The following is a 25057-nucleotide window of genomic DNA, read 5'->3' as shown; positions in this document are numbered from 1 at the left end:
TGACATTAATGTTAGACACATGAGGCACAAAGTGTGTCTACAAATTTAACTTCGATTGGCTAATATGCATCCTAGTGGTATATACTATACATGTTGCCTGTGTTTGATATATATATATATATATATATATATATATATATATATATATATATATATATATATATATATACACATCATTTCCAAACCACCTTGGAAAAGAATAGATAACATGTATATGTATCCACACATTTCCCTTTCTTATAATCAGAAATCACTGATGTCGAATTGAAATCAGCACTGTGTTTGAGATCATATCAACAAATTATTATGCCCCCAAACAATCAAATGAATTTCCTGAAGAATATTATTGTTCGCATGGCAGCATTAATTATTATCATTTATATATGACAAAATCATTGAGGTGTACCAAGCTTACAATGTATGCATCCTACGGGAGTCCGGCCGGTTGGCCACCCACCTCTTGTGTCAATCTGCGATATCTTTTGCTTATCGAAGAGCGTTTGGATCGTGACTCTATTTTATTGCAAAATATCATTGTTTGTGTGGAGGTATTCAGCAATCAGTTACTTAACATAATTCACAGCTAGTTTGTGAAGCACACACACTTCATGGTTAAAGGTTGGTTAATCATGATAACATGTTTCATATAGTAGAATTAGTCTGACTCAGTGAAATTGCTTACCATGGCAGTTTCCACTTTCAAAAAGCCCATAATTACCATGTAAACCCCACCTCCTCTTTTCAGAAACTTCAGCTCCTATTGGACGAAGCTCTTCTGTTGAGCCAATAGTTGAAGACTACTTGCAGGCTTACAAATATGCTTTGTTGTCATCGAGACTGGACAGATGAGACGTTAGGCATAGCTCATGGCAAAAGAAGGTGAAGTAAGGTGTGGGGAATTCACCGTGGACGACCTCACCACTGCGGCGGCAAATGGCGATCTGGCCAAAGTGCGAGACATCCTCCGTACAGGAGTGGATGTCAATGGGAGAAATAGCTTTGGAAGGACTGCCATTCAGGTAGGGCTCATCGCTCTCGTCAGATCCGACTCGTTATCAATTTCCAGTAAAATCATGTTATCATAATACATCTGAAGATGCCTTACCTTTTAATTTATAAATTTACGAGAAGAGCAGTACCCCAAATTCAGTCAAATGAGTGTGTCTTATTTGATGACAGTTTAGTTGTGGCCTTTGCGTCCATATGTGATACGTTGCCCACACCGAGAGTAAAGGTTTTCAAGATAGATAAAGATCCTGAGAAGATCCATCTTTAAGATCCCGTTCCTATGTTTAGGTTAAGTTTACGTATTCTGGCAATTGTATATCGAGTTACTGATGTAGAGAAGACACAATACAAAGTTTGTGTGTAAATAGGTAATCATGTGCACTTTCCTTACCAAGCTGCATGCTTTATTTAAATGTAAAGGAGACACAACCTGTCTAAGCAAGGATTGATGGGGTGTATTATTGATGTTTGATTTATGGGTAGGTTTAATACCCATGTAATTGAGATTTATGTTCAAGAAACGGAAATATGCTTTTCCATCCATGCGATTGGGATTTCATATAAAAATGGCGGCAGTGAACACAAATCCAGATTGTCCACTTGCATGAAGCTATGCCTCTTGCCAAGGTGTGCGGATGTATTCATCATGGTGTGGGTGTCGCGAGCGCTATATTCTATAACTGTCTTGAAAGTTTTCTTAATAAAATAGTAAATCATCGAATGCATTTCCATCTGTATTGGTAAAATACATATGCAGTCGCCATAAATGTATGTTCGGATCAACTGTTGCATGTATATGTCAATATTTCAGAATGCTTTGGTCATGACGAACGCCATATTTATTCACGGTGTACACGACCGAGTCATTGTCACATACCGTAATAAGCCCGAAATGGTTCGTTTGAGACGTATTTCTGTTAGTGCAAATTCCTCCCAGTTAGTTATTTAAAGAAGTGTGACGAATACCTACCACTCTACTGTACATCGAACCTCTTAACTTCCAGCGTCATTTTCCTTAAAATCAACCGTGTAATATGTCTGATTTACGTGAAAAACGACGGACAGTTGTGGGAATCATAATGACTTTTAGATAAGCTACGAAAAGGCTTACTTTCTACTAGAGCGAGTGGACGAGTGTCCAGTCTCGTCATTTAACTTATAACGTTTCAAGGAACTCTAACAACGTATATAAAATAGGGATGCATCTTTTCAATACAACCCAAATGCGAACGCCAACACACTAACAAGCTATTGTGATATATGTAACACTCAGAATAAATCCCTGCTTATGGTGTCTTTTCTCTGTGGATGTAACAAAGAATATATTTTTGATAATTAATTTATTTGGAACCAAATGCACAGGATATAACATCGTATGTTTCTTCTGATATTGCCTAGGTAGTGGTGTTGCTGTTCAGCGTTAAAGATCACTCGACACAGGCTTGCTAATTAAATCTCATTACACTCCATCACAGTGATGTAAAGCGGACTTCCAACTTAGTGTCTGTCCACACTGATGTATCTGGTGTGTGTCCAATTAGAGAGGTCAGTAGGGGTGGAGTTACTCCAAATTGTCCATGTCTTTGATGTGATAGATGGCGATGTCTACATTCAGGGCCACAGGGCTGGGATGACCATCTTATCACGGGCACATTTCATCAACACCGCCAGGTGTGTGGAACTGGGCGAGATTTGGGGGAGTCAGCACAGGAGTAATCATAATTGGGGGTATGTAAGACCTAGATATAAAATGGAAATTCAAGAATTCATAGTTAATCAATATTTTAACAGATGCCTGTCGCAAAGATCGTAAATACGACAGGTCGCGTGACTGTCAACACACCGTCATTGTTGTGCAGGTGTTTCCGTTTGCTCTTCTTAACACAGTTAAATGGTTGAATCTTAAATTTTATAGAAAAAAAGAAGCAAACTCTGAGGCTCCAAATAATTAATTAAAAAAATATTACAAATGGTCCTCAACCATAAACAGATATTCCAATTTGGATATATTTGAACTAATTACATTAAAATATCAAAATGTTAAACAACAACTACTTCTGTAGCGTTATCCACCTTTCTCAAGTAGGAACCTTCGGTTCTTTATGTTTTCGTAAACTAACGTAAAACTTTCATTAATGTTCATAAACCATCATTGCACACATTCTCAAATGAACATTTCATTAGCTAAATGTACACTTGTATGGTAAGTCTACAGAAAACGACTCATCACACGAGTGTGTTTTTAGAAAGTAAATATCCTATTTATGAACAGACATGGTGTTAAGGAAACCATGTCGAGTTAAATACAAAGTGTTTATTTCTGACAAAGACAATAAACCATGTCATACACTCCAGCGTTGTAACTTCTTTATCGTATAATGTCTTCATATTGTTGAAAAATATCCATGCGTCTCACAAACGATATCCTCAACCTCGCAACTAATGCTAGGATGTGCGCATTAATCTATTAGGTCACTAGGTCAGGGATTGGTCGGTCGGGCAGTAACATGTCAGTATAGTTCCGACTGAAATTTGATGAGTACAAAAGACAATTACCCAGACACAATTTTTTCAATCACAGTGATCGACTCTCGCATCAATCCACCCGCTACAGTAATTGTGCTTTGTCAGAGTTACTCATGATAAGAGGAAAGAGTTGAGTTTTACGCCGCTTTTTGCAATATTCCAGCAATATCACGGCGGAGGACACCAGAAATGGGCTTCACACATTGTACCCATGTGGGGAATCGAACCCGGGTCTTCGCAGTGACGAGCGAACGCTTTAACCACTAGGCTACCCCACCTACCCAATAGTCAAGGAGGTGTCCTGATCACGTGTGTTTCATGTCTGCATGAGCAAAATAAACATTTCGGCCAAAGCCAACTGTTTTTAATTCGAGAAATGACCCTTAGGTACAAAGGCCTACAAGCACAGTTATGGGAACTAGTATCCCAATCGTCGTCCATAAATCTCTCCGCAATGTCTGTCACCAAAATTGCCTATGCGATTTAAGTATACTGATTTTCGTTTGGGATCGTTCATAATTTCTGGCTTGGGTGTGTGTGGGGTAGGTGGGTGGGGTGTTTGGAGGTATGATGGTTTAAACGGGAGGGATGGGGGTGGGTGGGGTGTCAGCAATTTTGTACACATGCACTAGGGGTCATCCCTTTTTGTACGTGCAAATATTTATATATTATGCTTAAAAATTACGGTAAAATGTGTGTGTAAGGCGGTGGGGGTGGGGTGGGGTGGCGTCATTGATTTTGTACATGACATGCAGGGTGGCCTCTTACTTTGTACATACAGTTTAGGGGGGAGGTCATTCACATGGTACAAAAAGTTTCATCATCATATCACACACACACAAAACACACTCTCTCTATCTGTCCTGCCACATTAATTTATGGCGGGGGTTGGGTTGGGGTGATGATTTTAAGGGGGTCACCCATTTTGTTCTGGGGAGCTAGGGGGTCATCAATTTTGTACACACGTACTGGGGGCACCAATTTTGTACATAAATATATGTATGAAATTGTGCTTAGAAATCATGGGAAGGGTGGTGGTTCATTGATTTTGTACATGACATGCAGGGGGGTCACTTATTTTGTACATAAATTTTAGGGGGGAAGGGGTTCATTCATATTGTACATGCTTCTCCATAAAAATCATCACAACTCCAAAACCCCACCCCACCACACACCCCGCCATAAATTATGAACGGTCCTTTATTTTGTTTTTTGGGTCAGAGATAGTTTGATCAGATTCCCTTTTCGTCAATTCTGACTCTATTGTCGATAGGCAAGGTGGTTAGCGTCATATTTGTTTGTAAACAGTGAAAGAAGTATCCACCTGACATTTTATAAGTAAATGACCAAAAGGCATACCGCGTTTATTCTTTGGCTTTACACTGTCAAGACATGTACCTATTACATGACAAAATATATCGTATCAGTGCACGGAAAATGTTGACGCCAGCAGTAAAACTGAGGTAATTCTCTTGATTTGTATTCTGGGTTATCGTGTAGATAGCATTATTCCCGTTTCATATTCCTTTTTCTTCTTATCTAATTATTTATCACAATCAGACTCATCCCTTTACAGAGATCATCTTTGTCATGTAAGTGTAGATATTTGTTTTGTTTGTTGTTTATGTATCTCTGACCCAATCGTCTAAGGTGCCACAATTCGATGCATAACTATGTGCCTTGGGCTCGAATACAAACCAGCCAGAAATCGATGATCGAAGGTTTGAATCCCGTTTTTAGTTTTCTTGGTTTGTCAGTACCAGGCCAATGTTCGTTGGGTGTATGTAAGTGGTAATTGTCTATGATCTGCATCACACCGAGTTTTCCTCCTACCGAGTTTTCCAAGCTGACATGCCATGCTGTAACTGAGATACTGTTCAAATTGCTTTAAACTTAACGTATCACTCAGAAATATTCCAGCTGTGATCTGACAATAGTTGAGTCTGGACCAGCCAAACCAGTGATTGATTCTATATGTAACGATCCACGCCGTCTCAGTAGCACCAGGAAATGCGTCGAGTTTCACCAACCGATTCCTGTAGTCGCCTCGTACCGCCAGAAATGGTTTGCTTCAGACTCGCGTGAATGTACAATTATGTAAATCAATGTGTTCAAATCTATATCTGGTGTAAATGTAAATATTGATGATAATTTATTGTTTAATGGAACGTGCATTGATGAGATGATTTTTTAATGCAAAATAATATATATACTCTCCAAAAAAAGAAACGCATATAGGAATTTCAACTGTATTTTTATGTTTATTTTGAAACATCTTGTAGGCTTTATGAGTCAATGAATATAGCGAAATTGCACACTGGGAATGCAGACGTATCCGTCTTTGGCACCAACTCGAGGAAAGTCAGGTTGAGTGTCACATGGAGACGTGTGGTGGCGCTGAAGTCAATACCTCGTGTGACTACCGTGGGCATCCAGAACTGCACGGCATCGCCTCGGCATCGAACGAATAAGTCTCAGAATCTCGTGTTGCCCAATCGCAGCCCACTCTGCCTGTAGTGCCTGTGCGATCGGGTTTAAGTCCGGTGATCTTGAGGGCCAGGGGAGCACATTGATGTTGTGGTTCTGTAGGAAGTCTCTAGTGTGACGTGCTGTGTGGGGCCTGGCATTGTCCTCTAGAAACAAATCCCTCTGGCGATCAATGATTGGAAGGAGGTGTGGGCGTAGGATTTCGTCACAGTACCGTTGAGCTGTCAGGTTGCCCAGTATCATCACCAAATCACTTCTCCTACGGCAGGTGATCTCCCCACACATCATAACACTTCCACGGCCGAATCTTTCCACCTGGGGAACGCAAGCGTCGCCGAAACGTTCACGTCGACGTCTGAACACCCGCATTCTTCCATCAAGTCGTTCCAATAGAAATCGTGATTCATCACTGAACCAGATTCTACGCCAATTCGGTAAGTTCAAGGCCTGAACGTTGGTGCACCATTGAAGTCGATGTCGACGATGTTGTTGTCGAAGCACAGGGCCAAAATAAGGTCTTCTGGCACGTAAACCAGCCTCTCTCAACCTGTTCCTGACGGTCTGTGCAGAAAGCCTCCTCAATCCGGGTATTTGTCGAGCGGTACTGGTCGCCGTAGCTGTTCGATGACGCAGGTGATGTACCCGGATATAGCGATCCTGAGCCGCAGTGGTCGCTCGAGGTCGCCCACTACGAGGGGCATCTGCTACCGCATTCTGCCGGCGATATCTCTCCCAGAGCCGTTAAATGGTGCTTTGGTGAACATTCATGCGTCGGGTAACTGCACCTTGAGACTGGTCAGCTAAAAGCAAACCAATGGCGATATGACGGTTGGCTTCACTTAGACGTGGCATTTTGCGTTCGTCAACAATATTCCAAATACAGTGAATAATCGACAGACAGCTATCAACCTTTTATACCCATCATTGAGACTATCTGATCCCCAACTTTCACGTGCATTGCATGTGAATTGTGTATTCTGTGACACTACACGCCGAAATTGAAAATCATGCTGTTAAATACGGGTATTTTACGGATGGTGCGTTTTGTTGTGATGTTTCAAAACATAAACACCATAGAACTCATAAACAGATCAAAACCTTTTGTAAAATGAATCACTTTTCATTCATTGCTACATGAAATTGCTATTTTCACGATGCGTTTCTTTTTTGGGAGAGTATATATGTCACGATATATAATTAATCCATTTCATACCAAGTTCAGAAATATAAAAACACAAATTATTCTTCAGATCCATCTTGGCACGGAGGAAGGTGACAGTTTCAGCAGAGTGGAGACACCAGTTTATGGTCACTCAGTAAAGAAAATGTTTGTGTCACTGAGGACTGATATCAGTATTTAAGTGGAATTAGCATAACTGGGGATAAACTAGTTTACAAAAACTATAAAGTAGAAACGGATGAAAAATGTATTAAAAATACCTAAATAGTGATTATTTCGTTATGCAGGGAATCATTTGATTCACATATGGTAAATGATCGAGTTATGAATACAATGTATACATAAAATGAAAAAGTCGTTTTTTATTAATGTCATAATTTTTTTTGTAAATATAATAAATATTTGTTTAGCGAAAGGTCAAAGGTACAATTGTTTCATATATAAACGCACTTATAATTCTTATATCTTTGTGAAGATTTTGATAACAGTGAATAGGCGAAAAAAACTGAAGAAAAATCATCTCATATAGTTCTGCTATCATTATGTTAAGTGAGCCCGTTTAAATTGCATAGCGTGCTGTGTTAAACGATGGCATTAAATGTGTGTACCGCCCACATGTCTAGATACACATGTGCATATACACGAAGGCCTTGGTATATAATAACACTATCATACAAACTTACTGATTTATTGATGTGTCCCATTACCACGATGTCACATGTCTCATTTTTTTATAACTTGCCATGTTTTAAACTGAAGGGAATGGATAAATACATACTGAAAATTATTTTGGACGAACTGCATAAATCGAAATAACTTTCTTGATCTTGACAATCTTAAACTTGGAACATCATCTTTTTCTTTCGGCGAAAGCAAATGCCAAGAGGACGGTGTGAACGTTTTGTAAACAGCATTCAAACGGCGATTTCACAAAATAAGTCACGCTCATCAAAGGTCACCGTCAAGCACTAAATACAAGGAGGCTCGAAGGAGGTATATGTAAGGCACAAATGTCTTTGCAGCTTCATGATGTGGCATGTCTGTGACTATATGACGATAAAAGGACTTCTAGTTTTAAACATAACCATCGTATTTACGATAATATTCAGCCGCTACCGCGAATTCACTGTATTTAATAAAATTAGTAAATACAAACGAAATATATTGATTGGTGGAACTATGGATTAGTATGGATGGATTAATTCCATTAATTTAAAAAAATGTTGCACATATGTAATTGTATTCATAAGAACTTTGTGTTGATATTTTTTCATCAGATGATTTATCGTGTTTTATTTTGACTTGATATACTGTCTTGATTTTCACTACAGGTGACCAATTCCTTGTTAACTAAGTGTTTCTTCTTATAATGTTATAACCGTGTTGGATTGTTTTAGTTTAGTCCCAGCTCAAATTCCTGGTCAGTTCCATTGCAGATGTATCCTATTGAATTCTAGTTTATGATGAATTCCTCACTTTAGTCCAGAAATACATACGGCAGCAATTAAATGTTTACCTAAAACGTATGAAAATTATATCCATTTTTTTAGGAATTTGATAGTGGAGCTTTTAAACATTCATGTACATTTAAAATGTTGAATTACGATGAAGTGTAATAATTGATACATGAAAGGTCAATCACGTGTGATATTTTGATATTTTCCCATTCATACTTACATACCATGTTTCCACCTGTATTTCACTATTCACTGATGGTTGTACCAGTAGGGACCCCGGGTTGGAATAAATCCTCACACCAGGCGAATAAGTGGATGAGGCCGCCAGGCTCGGTGACATGTCTGCAGGTTTGTCTACTCAAGACTCGATTATTCACACCCACCCGCCCTATAGCTGGAACACCGCCCAGGTTGGCGTTAAACATCAACAGCAACAAAACACGAGAAATAGTGTGTGCTTTCTCCTCCATCATAGTAATTACTGATACTTTACAGAGATATAGACACTGTGATGAAGACCCGTTATTTTAACATATCAACGAATGTTGCATCGACATGTAGAGAATCATTACCAGCAAACATTCAGCCTTTGTATTGTATGTAAGTTTGTGAGTCATTCAATTTCAATAGGCTTATTCACTTGCGCCATACGCACTTAAATGTTCGAGTTAATTATACATGTGCTCAGAAGGTTTGAGAAACCAGTCATTGTGATTTGTGCGAGAATTGATATTACGGATGTGAGGGCGCCCTATCATACAAGGAAGCAATTAACAACATCTGTTGATGATTCTTACATTTATCGTCCATTCCCCTAAAACTAAAGTTTGAATTGATAACATTCATTGTGGACAGTATTGGGCCAGTATAAACAGTCCGATATAATACATAAACATCATGCATGTTATTATATTGTCATACAAACTCACACAAAATATTTGGGTTTTTAAAGATTTTTTTCATTCAATATTGATTCACTTGTATGGTATTGACAAATATATATATTTAAACTTCTGTTAAAAGATTCTTCATTGTTGAATGAGTGATATATTCTGTAGATAATCTACCTTACGTGCTGCATTTCTCCTGGAATATTATGTAGTTTGTGGAGAAGTTGCATTATCATGTAAGACCCACATAATGAGTAAATACTGTTTTGTGTAAAACTGCACGCTAACTACAGGCATATCATAGAAACATAATGAGTAAATACTGTTTTGTGTAAAACTGCACGCTTACTACAGGCATATCATAGAAACATAATGAGAAATAATCAGTATTTACAAAAATATTATTTTATTTACAGGTATTTAAATCATAAGCGACTTTTCTAGTATACAATACACTCACTCTCACTGAATAAAATAATAGTGTCATTTTAAGAAATATTCACACCAAGGACAATCATGCGATTCTATCTCCCATGAGATATAACGAGGAACAATTTGTTTCGCATCAAGTATATTTAATATCCAAGCAATGAAATAATCAGCCACGTTGCTTTGAACGATAGATAATAATTCATTATGATTAAAATTGTCATTGCATGGGGATAATGGGACCACGTTATCAGCCGAAACAGATCCCAATTTTAGCTGAGGGCAAAGAAGCCGTGACAACTATAGGAATTGACCACTATAATAAGTGACTACACCAGGTTTTCGCGATAAGACACACACGATAACTGAAAGAAAAACGTTATTATTTGAAGTAAAATTGCACACCAACAACAGATATATAATTCGAATTGTCATTAGATATAATGAAGAAAAATATGTATTCACCTAACAAATATTTAATTCCAAGGAATAAGGAAATAAGCTACGTTGCTTACAATCTTATGAGACAAACACTATTACAGTGTAAAAAATATTGTTTTGTTTGAATAAATGTCAAATCATATGATGAAGAATATTCATTATTTTTGAAAATAATATTTTATATCTATGTAATAAAACAATATGTTTTTTAAATCAGATGAGACAAACACTAACACTAGATACAAATTGATGGAAATGATTTAGAAATAATGCACACTATCAATAGGCATGTGCTTCGATATGTCATAACATATAATGAGGAATCATCAGTATTCGTAAAGATAATATCATTGTTCTTACATTGTTATTGTAATGAAATAAGCCATAAAGAATCATTTGCAATTGCATGTATGATGGGTCAGTCATACCCTGTAGGTACATGTATTTACCTACAATGTATATATAAACAAGTATCTTTCCGTCGCCGAAATACCTTTGTTGTGCGTGCGACGTTAAACAGAGCAAATAACAACAACATATAAACAAGTGATTTCGTCAGGTGTATAAGCAATACATATACATTGTATATAAAAGAGAGAGTCCAGATATTCCTTCTTGACAAGATATATCTGTATATTTTTCTCCTTCTTCACTTCTATGTTTTGGTGATGCTTCAACTGATAAAATCCAGTGGTTGGAAGGTCAGTTTCTGTCAAGCTAATCATATGTTATGAGAAAAATAATTTAGACAACGTTATACATCGATCTTCCAAGAGAATAATTGTTAATTGTCTTACCTTCCTGAACACACCAAAACTAAATCCATATTTATGTCATTTAGAATGTTACCTCGAGTCTTAAGTAACATTTTACGTAAATATGAACACACACAGTACTAATGGGTACGCTAGAAAGAATAGAACATCTCTGATTAGTATAACGAAAAAGCATTGGTATTTCAAATAAGAGACACTTATTTACACAGCGAAATCAACATCCTCAACGGAAGTACGTTCATCGTCTGATTGGTTGATAAATATCACAAGATATATAGGGAAAACCCGCTAAGCTGAAATAGAGCTGTTGTCATGAAACACGACTGGCATGTATTGATAGAGTCACTCTGCCTCTCTCGTGTCAGTGCACAGTCAAATCAATTATATAAAGTCACGTTGTACAGTGTGAAGTGTACAGGGACACACACACACACACACATTTATTACACATAGATATAACAAAACATATCCCATGCACAATTTGGAGGTTATAGTTACAGCAAATCGTAATATAACACAGACTTTGCAAAATTGTCCTGTAAATTTATATGGCAGTGAGATATATTTATTGAAATATCAAAAGGAAACTAATAATTGACTTCAAATTTTCTGGGAAGAAAAAGATGTCTTTGATTCAGGACAATAGGTCATAGTGTGGAGATATGTACAATACTCTCCTATTAATGTATATATAGTGTAAATAAGAAAGCTAGTTTTGCATGTACTCACCGTCGACATACCACTATAGGTTTGTTAAAATATATGGAATAAATGTTTGTATTTGAAAGAGCTCTATGGTCGTGGGCCGGTCACCATGGAAACTAAAATGCATGTGTCTCATAGGTCAGGTTTAAGGAAGGCGAGCGCTATCAACCTGCATCCGTTTGTGAAATGAGAAGCACATCCTCAGTGACTTTTTTTTTATCCAAAGTTATTCCTGACAACGAAACATAGCTGAGTCAGACAGTTTGCTATAGAGGTTGTTAAAATGAATAGGTTCATTGTGTACAAACCTGATTTATTTGTTTTTAGATAAAAATAGTTTTGTCAGCATGACATATTTCAGGCCATTTAATAAGACTGAGTAAATTCTCAGCCGATAAGCGGGTTCTATGTACACTATATATACATGGCTAGAAAGCACATAGTTCATATTAACAATGACAATGAGATGTAATTTATAACGTCAAATGTTGAGCAGAAGCACTTCAGTCCGTCAATTCTGGTCCTAAATCAAATGTTGAAACAATGTACGATTGTGGGCAAATATTTCCTTGAGCTGTACCAGCAGGGCTAAACAACTCAGCCACAGATAATTATATCGCCCAATTTGCGCTATATAAACGTTCCCTCGACCACGCATCGGTGTGTTTATGGTAGGATTCATGTCATAATTGCTCTGTCGCTAACACGTTCCGCTCTCTTACAAAAACATCGATAATGCGTTTAATTTTTATACATTGTTTACGGTACAGTATATTTATGTATATAAAATAATTTGTAAACGTATTGTTTACCGACGGCACCAGTCACATTTCAGCACACCAACTACGTTATGTCTGTGGTTGATTATATAATAGAAGTCAGGTAAATGACCACTAAATACAATATCACAAAATGAACAAGGAAAATCTATATTATTATACACAAAATATTTTGTATAATGTAATTAACAGACTGTATAACATAAGTAACCTTTAAATAACTGTGATTGAAGTGTATGTCCGATATTTTGTTATTGTGTATTGATATCCAGGAAAGTACGATATCTTGTTAAAAATATTGTCAAATCATGGATGTTTTATGTGGATGTTTTGGCATCCGGCAGTGTACTGCTTATCGCAGATGATGATGTCCATAAGGGTCGTGACGAACCAACAGTACTAATCTCGCTGAAGCCTGAGCGAGTGCAATTCTCTTTACATTGCAGGGACCGCCATCACAGTTGAAGGCCACTCCTACAGATATTTCACATTCCCTGAACGTTTTTCAATCCACAACTTCCTGTAGCTCATTTTTATACACTACAACATGCCATGTCACAGATTGGATCATTCTCGGCTGTTAGAAGCTTTGGTACACGTGTTTCAATAAACGAATCATTGGTAACTGTCAGGTTATGTGTTGTTTGTGTCAATACATTTGGTGAAGGCATCTGGGATATAAGTTTTGCCTTTCGTCATACGCATTCTTAAGCGACATGGGACCTCAAATGTATTATTGTGATGTTAGATATACAATACCGCGTTTACTTACAAGATATACCATGGTGAATCTAAAAAGAAATATTTTTCACAAAAAGTCTCTGTGATCTGTTATATTAGTAACATAAAACAAAGAAACGACGAAATAGCTACAAAGACTACAAGGGAGCTCGTTATTACTCCTGTGTCGTAGAGTGCTTTTCAAAGACACTAAGCCCGCTCCTTTCAACAGTAACCGTTCACATTGCCTGAATGTGGCTTCATGATCTTCACTTCTAATTCAACTAAGTTAACTTGGGGAATACTGTCACATCAACATCAAAACGATGATACCACTACATGTTTTGTGTAGGTTTTGAGAAGGGTAAACACTACAAACATTGAAGATGGAAATTAATACTGTATCAGAAACGATGTAGCTACTAAAAGCAAATAATTTATAAATAATGAAATAGTTAATACTCATATTGACTAAAACTAATTTAACGCGGTATGTCATATATACCAGGTGTTAAATGGACAATGTATATGTGTATCTTCCATACACAGCCGCCAGACACAGATGAGCACACGTGACCAGTTTTGTCGGGTGTAATATATGCACCGTCATCAGTACATTGAGATTGACACCTCCATTATATGTCCTAAACTCCGTCAAGGTATGACTGGGTGTTAGTTGTACTTCTATTTCTTCTGATTACTCGCTTTAAAAAAGAAAATCTATATGACATTATACATTAATTGGTGTTGTGGAATGTTTCAAGGGTAATATGATAGAGAAACACGTCGAACAGGTTAAACACTGGATTCAGCGATGGAATTTGCTCTTGAGTAGTATTCTGAAAACCCTTGCAGCTTTAAACATCAACTATTGAAGTAATTTCCCATTTGAAATCATACTATATTTACCATGTAGACTTTCCTCCAATAGGCATGTTAATGTGCACTGAACTTAGCCTAGTCTGAGTGTGGGTTTACCAGGAGTTTAGGTTTAGACAACTGCGTGAGAATGAGTGAATCTGAACTAACTCCACCTTATACAGTAATTCAGTTGTCTGGTGACATGTGAATTGTATCGTGGAGGAAATCCTGAACTGATGAAGCTTGCCTTTATTACTTTATCGGAACTCCAAATCCAAGAGTCTTAACTTGGGAAACCTTGGATTCGAACCCATGATCAATGGATCTTAAGATTAGCAAGAGGAATGGCGGCGCCTTAAATCACCTTGCACTCCCACCCTCCTTAGATCACAGGGCAATGCATGATCATCTTGAAGCTGAACAGGCTGAAGGGTGTACATAATTACTGAGACGACTTGGATGGCAATCATTGAATCAACAATATTCTTTCTTTGTGATTTTCTAACTTTTAAAATAATATTTCCTCGAAATGAGCCTTTACAAATACCAATCATGCCCGAAGTAGTCAATGTAATATACAAATGCATAATTGTTATACATGCCAGTGAAATGAATGATTTTTGCCACCATAGTAACTGAGTGTTTAGTGTGTAAGAGTGTGGTCCATGTTTTCCGTATTCAGGTGATGACGCACACCTATGTCAATCTGGCAGATGAGCTGCTCTGCGCAGGCGCAGATCCGAATGTCAAGGACATCAGCCACCGCCATATTGACGGCACGAGTACGTACCGTACAATTTGCCACGACGTTGCCGAAAGTGGGTCGTTGCCAACTCTCCAGTGCTTGTTACGACATGGTGCCGACATATCTCTGAGGGACAAGCGAGGAAACACCCCTGCTCATATTGCTGCCAAAAGCGGCCATTTTAAACTTGTGCAATACTTATTGTGTGGGATGGCGACGAATGTGACAAACGATATGAAGCGCACGCCCTTGGACTATCTCGAAAGCAAAGAGGACCCCGGATGTCAACAGTGGGTGGAACGGAGGCGGTGTAAGTTGCAACGTGTGGTATTAAACAGAAAAACAACAAAACAAAACAACGTAATCACGTATACAATTGATACACTGGCTTTAATGTACCTTTACATTAAAACGAGCATGTGTTTTTGCTCAAGAATTTCAAGTACATTGATTGGTAACATATATACGATAACCATATACTTCGTATAATTGTAATTTTAATAATTATATCATACAAAAAATACGAACAGATATGATTTTTCTCTTCTTTACAGTATTGTATTATTCAGACAGTATTAGCCCCATTGTGGCCACTATGGCGTGAAATGAGTAGGACATGTTTCAGCAATTTTATTATCACAACTGATCAGCATGTCAAGCACATGGATTTCATGTCGACACCACTGAATGGACTTGTAGTGTCGACAGGTCATCCTGACCCATGCCTTGTAAAACACGCATACCACGCGGAAACCGTGCCTTACATAGACATATGTCGCCCGCCACGGATTTCACGGCTGTAAGCGAAACTATAGTGAATTTAGTGTTTCCTATTTCCTCTAACGGCTCAATGGGTTGAAGGAGCGAAAGGTTTCATATGCAGGACACGACGGGGTGATATTCGTGATATTGTATGCTCAGAGATATTCCTAACTGCAGTCAGTGCTTGTCTGTCATAGCTGTGCAAGTATATGATGAATGAAGAACGTGCACAAATACGGCTGGAACTACAGATGGGAACACACAGATGTGACACTGCACTCGGCTGCCCGGCGATTGTTGGATAAAGTAGTTACAAATAAATAATCAGCATATTCCCCCGCATAGGCGGATCCAGAGTCCTGAAAGTTTATTATATGACCATTGAAACTCTCGTGTTAAACGGGTCAAAATGAACTGTCACCCCTCCCCACCCCTTCTAGAAAGCTATATCCGCCCCTTCCCTGTCTGATTCTCTCCGTATAAACATTGAAAAAACCAAGTAGCAAACTCGTGATATGTTTCTATTTTAACGTTGGGGTATATTTAACTTTTGTTTTCTGCTGATCTTTGAAATAGTTATTTAGGTTTTCGTTAGCCTCAGCCGATTTTCATTATCTAAAAGTGTAAAGCAAAGCCTAAATATGTTTTCAGTAGCATATGTGTATTAATATATGCCCATAAACATGACTTTTACCGATAAGAAAAATAATTAAAGTTGCAGGCAACATTGACGGCTCCTTGGCTTGGATCATTTCTAAACATTTGGTACCTGATGTCGAAAGCAGTAAAGGTTATAGCTGATATGGATCGTATCATTGTCAGTAATGAGAAATACTTCAGGAGCCGATTTTACTAGCGCTTACTTCAGCTAGACCAGAGTTACCCCCCTTAGACCACAGCTAGAACTTTTACCCTGACCCGGAACGTTCAATCACTGACAATCTTTAAAAACTGCCTAAAGACCTCCACTGCAGTGTAGTTTAATTTTGTGCAGCGCTAGCTCTCGTCATTGTCAACTGAAATCGACATCATCTCCCATATCTGCACGTGGACCACGCTTTGCAGTGGTAGTCTCTTTATAGCAGATATCGTCCCTGCACTTTCCTTCAGACTGTCGCATGTTTTGCACGGGTAATCTGCCGTGCTCGTGCTGTAAATGTCGATGAAACTTATGATACATTCGGCAATGTATCCCTGGGCCGTCGGTGATATAAAGAAGTCCCTATTTCGTTAAATCTGCCCAAACTTTGGGTTTTTGAATGTAAGCATTATTTATGATGACTGGTACGTTGTTGAAAGTCTGTTTGCGTCATATTTAGCGTGTTCAGCCTGGAGTTGTGGGTGAGTTTGTTTGGTACTCTTTTTCTTTCATTTGGGGCACGTCTCAAACGGTTTTTTTCCCTTTTCCCTGCATTTGTGCAATTTTCAATGCCATATGGCCGACAAACGATCAAACTTTTGATATGCATGTAAGAACACGAAATGTTAAGCATCTTCTGTTGATGCATACTGCCAGGTTTTACTGCCTTCCGTGCAGAACTTGAGCAGCTATGCTGTTTAGAATGTAGTATCATCAGAATCTGACGAAATCCAATATGGCCGCCAAGCAATGCACATTTTGACATGCACCCAAGAACAAAAAATGTTCAACACACTTAGTTACTACGCACTGCCAGATTCTAGCTGCATAGTTGCGAAAGTAATGATGCTGCGATTTTTTGAAAATACATTTTAGTACAAAATAAACAACAGAAGCAAACATCTAGATATCCGTAGCTAATCAAGATATCGCAACATAGCTTATGGGCATTAATATTTGAGGTATATGTTGTATATCTGCACATTTACAGCGTTCTGCAGTTCATACATTCAGAGTTATGGCTTGCGAAAAATGCCTACCCAACAAACTCTGCACATTTCCGAGAAACATCTTCAATCCAATATGGCCGCCGCATCACGTGACTTTTGACATAGGACCAAGAACAGAAAATGTTCAACAACCAAAGGCCACTTCAGAACAAGCGTTCAAAGTGTTGTGTGTGGTAAGTTTCGTTTGGCACAGGACAGGCAAGTAGCCCGTGAAAGTTTTTGAAGACAACTTTTGCCCAAAAGTAGCGTCCAATATGGCGGCCATCATATAAACATAGGCACATTTGACGATGCTACTGTGTAGAAACATGCATAGACACAAAGTATGCAACGTTTGAAAGCCGTAGCCCTTGTAGTTTTAGTGCCGCACATTTTGGGAGGTATGCAGTCAGGATTTTGCTGAAAAACATCACCAAAAACTTCCATCCAACATAGCGTCCAAACGGTGCATTTTAGCGACTTGAGCCGTCCAGGCGAAATTGTAGGCATTTTGATTGCGCATCTGCTCCAGAACTTTGGCAAACATTGGAGCATTAGTTTTGGAGATATTTGCATTTTCATTTGAAATTTTTGAATTAATTTTGAATTATCTGCCCTTTGCTATTGGGCCTACAGCCTAGAGATTTTAATGGGGAATATCTACACCTTGGTGGGCATCTGGGTGAATTTTTTTCAAGCGAATCTGTCCAGCGGTGCTCTCTGTAGCTCTGGTACAAAATCCGGCGGAATAATAAATAATAATAATAATAATAATAATAATAATAAAAACACGAACGATTACAATAGGTCTCCTGCCTAAAGGCAAAGGAGCCCTAATTAACCCACATTGTACATGCTACTCTCTCACACAGACACACACACAGCCATAAATTATGAACGGTCCGTTAGGCTGGGATGTATGTTTTGGGAGCAGATTCAAACCAATCAGCTGATATGTTATTGTCATAAACTGCCCTAGTTGTTAGTTGTAAACAGTGGTATTAGGTATTAACTATCATTTAACACAACAAAATGTTCACCTTGAAGACATTTATTTTGCATCATTCTGTTTCATATCAGAGACGAATGATTGTCCTGTTATCGTGAAACTAAAAAGTAGATAAAATTCACCTTTGCTGTATCTATACAGTTCTCTTGCAGCTACCCCAGCGACACTGCGGACGTTGTGTGTTGTCGTCGTGAGGTCTGCCCTGGGACCAGGAAGGTTGAAAGATCTCTCTCCGGACTGCAGCTGCCGGGACCAGTTGTCAGCTGTGTACAGCTTCAAAACCTGCGTGCACTAGAGGCAGAGATTGACTGTTGATATAACTATTGGATGTGAAGGACGTCTTGGACAATACTTCTAGTCGTGCTGGAAGCAACTTGCCATAGCTGCACGTTAAACACTATTTAGCAGAATTTAGTGAAGGGCTGATATTCGGTATCCGCAATGCCCAAGCTTTTTGTTGCTCTTCATCTTCCCATACCATAATAGATGTTCCAATTCTGATGTCCGACTGATATCGCCACGTGACTGATGCGTATGACTTTGTGAAACACCATTTGGTGTACATCACACAAAGGACAGGACTCGTTCATCCAGATATTCCTGATAGTATATCTGGGAACGCTGTCGTCCGGATTAACGAGGTGACGCTGTGAACAATATTCTTCATCTGTATGCTGACAAATCACGGAACGCAGCATGACGAACGTTGCCTTGATACTCATTGCATGATTGCACTCGGCGCTGCATGGTGTATAAAACAAGCATTAGTGTGATAGATCGATATTTTCTTTTGACTTCCTTTACTTTCATTTTTCAACTCATAATGTTTACTGGTTGTTGCATGTGTACGTCGTCAACAGCGCATCTGCACGTCTTCGACAGGTGCGCGTCTACTTTGTTGTGTCACAACAAAATAAAGTTGTTCCCACCTAGTCTATCATTGTGGTTGTTTTACTGAAGTGCTGTGACTAAATAATAATAATAATAATAAAGTTCATATTTGAAGTGCGCCTAAATTCAAAATTTGCTCAAAGGCGCAGGTCATAGGCTCATTTGAAAGATGGTCTTCAGCTCACTTTGAAATACCTCACAATCATTGATTTGGTGGGAGTTCATTCCAGAGTGCACGGCCTGCTTTGGCAAACCTCCTGTCACCGTAGTGTTTTTCTCGTTTTGGGGACATTTAGTTGTTGAAGAGAAGCTGACCGCAGCGTTCTGTGAGGTTGATATATCTGGTTATGAGCTGTTCCAGATTCAGAGGGTCTGGACTGTGAAGATCTTAAACCACAAACATCAGTATCAAAATTCGAGTTTATCTATTTTTTGTTATAATTCACTTCACTGTTTCACCTGACACAGATGTGTTAAACTGGTACTGGGCTTAAAATACTTCAGATGAAATAGTGAGACATTGGCATGAATATTAAATGTTTCTCAATTACTGTATCAATATTATCATTCATCTCCATTTTCATTTCCCATGCCATTGTCTGGATTTTCACTCCGGGGATACGTATTGTGTAAGTATAAATGTATGCATATATATAATCATTTGTGTCTGACAAATTCACTTGCGAAGTAGATGAGCCGTTTGGCGCATGCTCAGTTAGCGGCATCTGACAGTATTGACGGAACTAGTTCATTAGACTCACTACATTTGCAACAACATATACAAAGCTTCAAACATGAACAGTCTTGGGAGAAAAGACCACTATTGCATATAGATTTGTTAGTAGTAGTCATCTACTAGTATATCGATGGAGACGCGAACGGCGCTGTAAGCTACATGGACCCAAATGAACGGGAATAGTTCTGTAAGCTACATAGACGCAAATGGATGGGAATAGTTCTGTAAGATACATAGACCCAGATGGATGGGAATAGTTCTGTAAGATACATAGACCCAGATGGACGGGAATAGTTCTGTAAGCTACATAGACCCAGATGGACGGGAACAGTTCTGTAAGCTACATAGACCCAGATAGACGGGGACAGTTCTGTAAGCTACATAGACCCAGATGGATGGGAACAGTTCTGTAAGCTACATAGACCCAGATGGACGGGAACAGTTCTGTAAGCTACATAGACCCAGATGGATGGGAATAGTTCTGTAAGCTACATAGACCCAGATGGATGGGAACAGTTCTGTAAGATACGTAGACCCAGATGGACGGGAACAGTTCTGTAAGCTACATAGACCCAGATGGACGGGAACAGTTCTGTAAGCTACATAGACCCAGATGGATGGGAACAGTTCTGTGAGCTACATAGACCCAGATGGATGGGAATAGTTCTGTAAGATACGTAGACCCAGATGGACGGGAACAGTTCTGTAAGCTACATAGACCCAGATAGACGGGAACAGTTCTGTAAGCTACATAGACCCAGATGGACGGGAACAGTTCTGTAAGCTACATAGACCCAGATGGACGGGAACAGTTCTGTAAGCTACATAGACCCAGATGGACGGGAACAGTTCTGTAAGCTACATAGACCCAAATGGACGGGAACAGTTCTGTAAGCTACATAGACCCAGATGGACGGGAACAGTTCTGTAAGCTACATAGACCCAGATGGACGGGAACAGTTCTGTGTAAGCTACAGATAGACCCAGATGGATGGGAACAGTTCTTCTGTGGACGGGAACAGTTCTGTAGCTACATAGACCCAGATGGATGGGAACAGTTCTGTAAGCTACATAGACCCAGATGGACGGGAACAGTTCTGTAAGCTACATAGACCCAGATGGACGGGAACAGTTCTGTAAGCTACATAGACCCAGATGGACGGGAACAGTTCTGTAAGCTACATAGACCCAGATGGACGGGAACAGTTCTGTAAGCTACATAGACCCAGATGGATGGGAACAGTTCTGTAAGCTACATAGACCCAGATGGACGGGAACAGTTCTGTAAGCTACATAGACCCAGATGGACGGGAACAGTTCTGTAATAGACCCAGATACATAGACCCAGATGGACGGGAACAGTTCTGTAAGCTACATAGACCAGATGGACAGACAGATCTGGAGACAGATCTGTAAGCTACATAGACCCAGATGGACAGGGAACAGTTCTGTAAGCTACATAGACCCAGATGGACGGGAACAGTTCTGTAAGCTACATAGACCCAGATGGACGGGAACAGTTCTGTAAGCTACATAGACCCAGATGGACGGGGAACAGTTCTGTAAGCTACATAGACCCAGATGGACGGGAACAGTTCTGTAAGCTACATAGACCCAGATGGACGGGAACAGTTCTGTAAGCTACATAGACCCAGATGGACGGGAACAGTTCTGTAAGCTACATAGACCCAGATGGACGGGAACAGTTCTGTAAGCTACATAGACCCAGATGGACGGGAACAGTTCTGTAAGCTACATAGACCCAGATGGACGGGAACAGTTCTGTAAGCTACATAGACCCAGATGGACGGGAACAGTTCTGTAAGCTACATAGACCCAGATGGACGGGAACAGTTCTGTAAGCTACATAGACCCAGATGGACGGGAACAGTTCTGTAAGCTACATAGACCCAGATGGACGGGAACAGTTCTGTAAGCTACATAGACCCAGATGGACGGGAACAGTTCTGTAAGCTACATAGACCCAGATGGACGGGAACAGTTCTGTAAGCTACATAGACCCAGATGGACGGGAACAGTTCTGTAAGCTACATAGACCCAGATGGACGGGAACAGTTCTGTAAGCTACATGGACGGGAACCCAGATGGACGGGAACAGTTCTGTAAGCTACATAGACCCAGATGGACGGGAACAGTTCTGTAAGCTACATAGACCCAGATGGACGGGAACAGTTCTGTAAGCTACATAGACCCAGATGGACGGGAACAGTTCTGTAAGCTACATAGACCCAGATGGACGGGAACAGTTCTGTAAGCTACATAGACCCAGATGGACGGGAACAGTTCTGTAAGCTACATAGACCCAGATGGACGGGAACAGTTCTGTAAGCTACATAGACCCAGATGGACGGGAACAGTTCTGTAAGCTACATAGACCCAGATGGACGGGAACAGTTCTGTAAGCTACATAGACCCAGATGGACGGGAACAGTTCTGTAAGCTACATAGACCCAGATGGACGGGAACAGTTCTGTAAGCTACATAGACCCAGATGGACGGGAACAGTTCTGTAAGCTACATAGACCCAGATGGACGGGAACAGTTCTGTAAGCTACATAGACCCAGATGGACGGGAACAGTTCTGTAAGCTACATAGACCCAGATGGACGGGAACAGTTCTGTAAGCTACATAGACCCAGATGGACGGGAACAGTTCTGTAAGCTACATAGACCCAGATGGACGGGAACAGTTCTGTAAGCTACATAGACCCAGATGGACGGGAACAGTTCTGTAAGCTACATAGACCCAGATGGACGGGAACAGTTCTGTAAGCTACATAGACCCAGATGGACGGGAACAGTTCTGTAAGCTACATAGACCCAGATGGATGGGAACAGTTCTGTAAGCTACATAGACCCAGATGGACGGGAACAGTTCTGTAAGCTACATAGACCCAGATGGACGGGAACAGTTCTGTAAGCTACATAGACCCAGATGGACGGGAACAGTTCTGTAAGCTACATAGACCCAGATGGATGGACTACATAGACCCAGAGACGGGAACAGTTCTGTAAGCTACACATAGACCCAGATGGACGGGAACAGTTCTGTAAGCTACATAGACCCAGATGGACGGGAACAGTTCTGTAAGCTACATAGACCCAGATGGACGGGAACAGTTCTGTAAGCTACATAGACCCAGATGGACGGGAACAGTTCTGTAAGCTACATAGACCCAGATGGACGGGAACAGTTCTGTAAGCTACATAGACCCAGATGGACGGGAACAGTTCTGTAAGCTACATAGACCCAGATGGACGGGAACAGTTCTGTAAGCTACATAGACCCAGATGGACGGGAACAGTTCTGTAAGCTACATAGACCCAGATGGACGGGAACAGTTCTGTAAGCTACATAGACCCAGATGGACTGGGAACAGTTCTGTAAGCTACATAGACCCAGATGGATGGGAACAGTTCTGTAAGCTACATAGACCCAAATGGATGCGGAAACAGTTCTGTAAGCTACATAGACCCAGATGGGTGGGAACAGTTCTGTGAGCTACATAGACCCAAATGGACGGGAACAGTATTGTAAGTCAGATAGACCCAAATGGACGGGAACATATCTGTAAGCTACATAGACCCAGATGGATGGGAACAGTTCTGTAAGCTACATAGACCCAGATAGACGGGGACAGTTCTGTAAGCTACGTAGACCCAAATGGACGGGAACAATTCTGTAAGTTCCACATACCCTGATGGGAGTAGTACTGTTTTCTACTTCGACGCTCCTGGACGGAGACAGTTGTAGCGCTGTAAGGCTATGTTAGGAGCCGCCCCCACTGAACGTTTTTGCAGACTTACCCACGTGCTCGGTGCTGGAAGTGGACCAAATACGTGTGGGTGTGAGGATTTGAGATGGAATATGTTTTCAGAAAAGTATGCTACAAATGACATTACACACAAATGAACGCTTGAATAGCTCAGCCCTAAATGCCTCACAGTTTAGCTCATCAGTAACACCTCTCTGATTTAAATACAGGAAACGGAAAAAGTAGTGTCACAATTGAAACTGATTGAGTTTTGTATCCTTCACTGTCCATGCCCAAGACGTCTACGCCATCGCAGTTCGCTGTGCGGAGTTACGTCCCTTGGGCTCGCTAGAAATTCATTATCATAGGTTTCATCACAGCTGGCGCAGATTATGTTTCGAAGTTAGTCAACACCATACCCGTGCTCGTTGATTTCACGGAGTGGTAAACATGTACCACCTCAAACATTTCGCACTTTCTTCCAACATTATGCTGACACGCCGTTACAATACTGGGAAACTGTTGATGGTGATGTTAAACAAACTCACACACTCCTTCAAGATGGGAGATCACGATGGAATGCATGTGTCACCCTCTGGACCAAACATTATCTTACTTTGTTTTACATAGTTGATCAGACCATGAACCACTGGTTTGATTGCGTTCATGCCACTGTGAAAAATAGAAGGGATATTACTGGCTGTTGCGGTTACACCGAAGGATGATCTCTCGCTTAACTATATGAAGCACATTAACACAGACCGTCTCAGTGAAGAGCAGGTACGGCCTTTAACATCATCAGAACCACCCTCTAACACCATCCAAACCCTCCACTAAGACTAACATCAGCAGTACCTGCATCTAACAGAAGCATGACCATCTAGCACCAGTAGAGCCCGCCTCTAACATCATCAGAACCTGCTCCTTACATCAGGAGGGAGCTCCGCTAACATCAGCAGGAAGTACCTCTATCATCTGCAGAACCTGCCTCTAACGTCAGCAGAACCCGTAGTATCAGCGAAACCCGCCTT

General features: G+C 40.1%; 1 protein-coding gene across 2 annotated transcripts in view; it reads left to right on the top strand.

The window, feature by feature from the left end:
* LOC124288678 (cyclin-dependent kinase 4 inhibitor C-like) overlaps positions 1–19560 on the top strand; it is a 41314-nt gene extending 21754 nt beyond the window's left edge. For both annotated transcript variants that reach the window (XM_046725245.1, XM_046725246.1), the window contains exons 2-4: positions 746–1019; positions 14942–15314; positions 18776–19560. In XM_046725245.1, coding sequence (XP_046581201.1) covers positions 867–1019; positions 14942–15314; positions 18776–18918 — 669 coding nt within the window. In that variant the 5' untranslated portion in view covers positions 746–866 and the 3' untranslated portion in view covers positions 18919–19560. The remainder of the gene's footprint in view (positions 1–745; positions 1020–14941; positions 15315–18775) is intronic.
* The last annotated feature ends 5497 nt before the right edge of the window (positions 19561–25057 follow it).

The sequence above is a fragment of the Haliotis rubra genome, unplaced genomic scaffold (assembly GCF_003918875.1).
Source record: "Haliotis rubra isolate DU_JTF1 unplaced genomic scaffold, ASM391887v1 Scf422, whole genome shotgun sequence".
NCBI classification, from domain to species: Eukaryota; Metazoa; Mollusca; class Gastropoda; order Lepetellida; family Haliotidae; genus Haliotis; species Haliotis rubra.
Note: the sequence above shows the minus strand (reverse complement) of the source record. Positions and strands in the feature narration are given on the sequence as shown.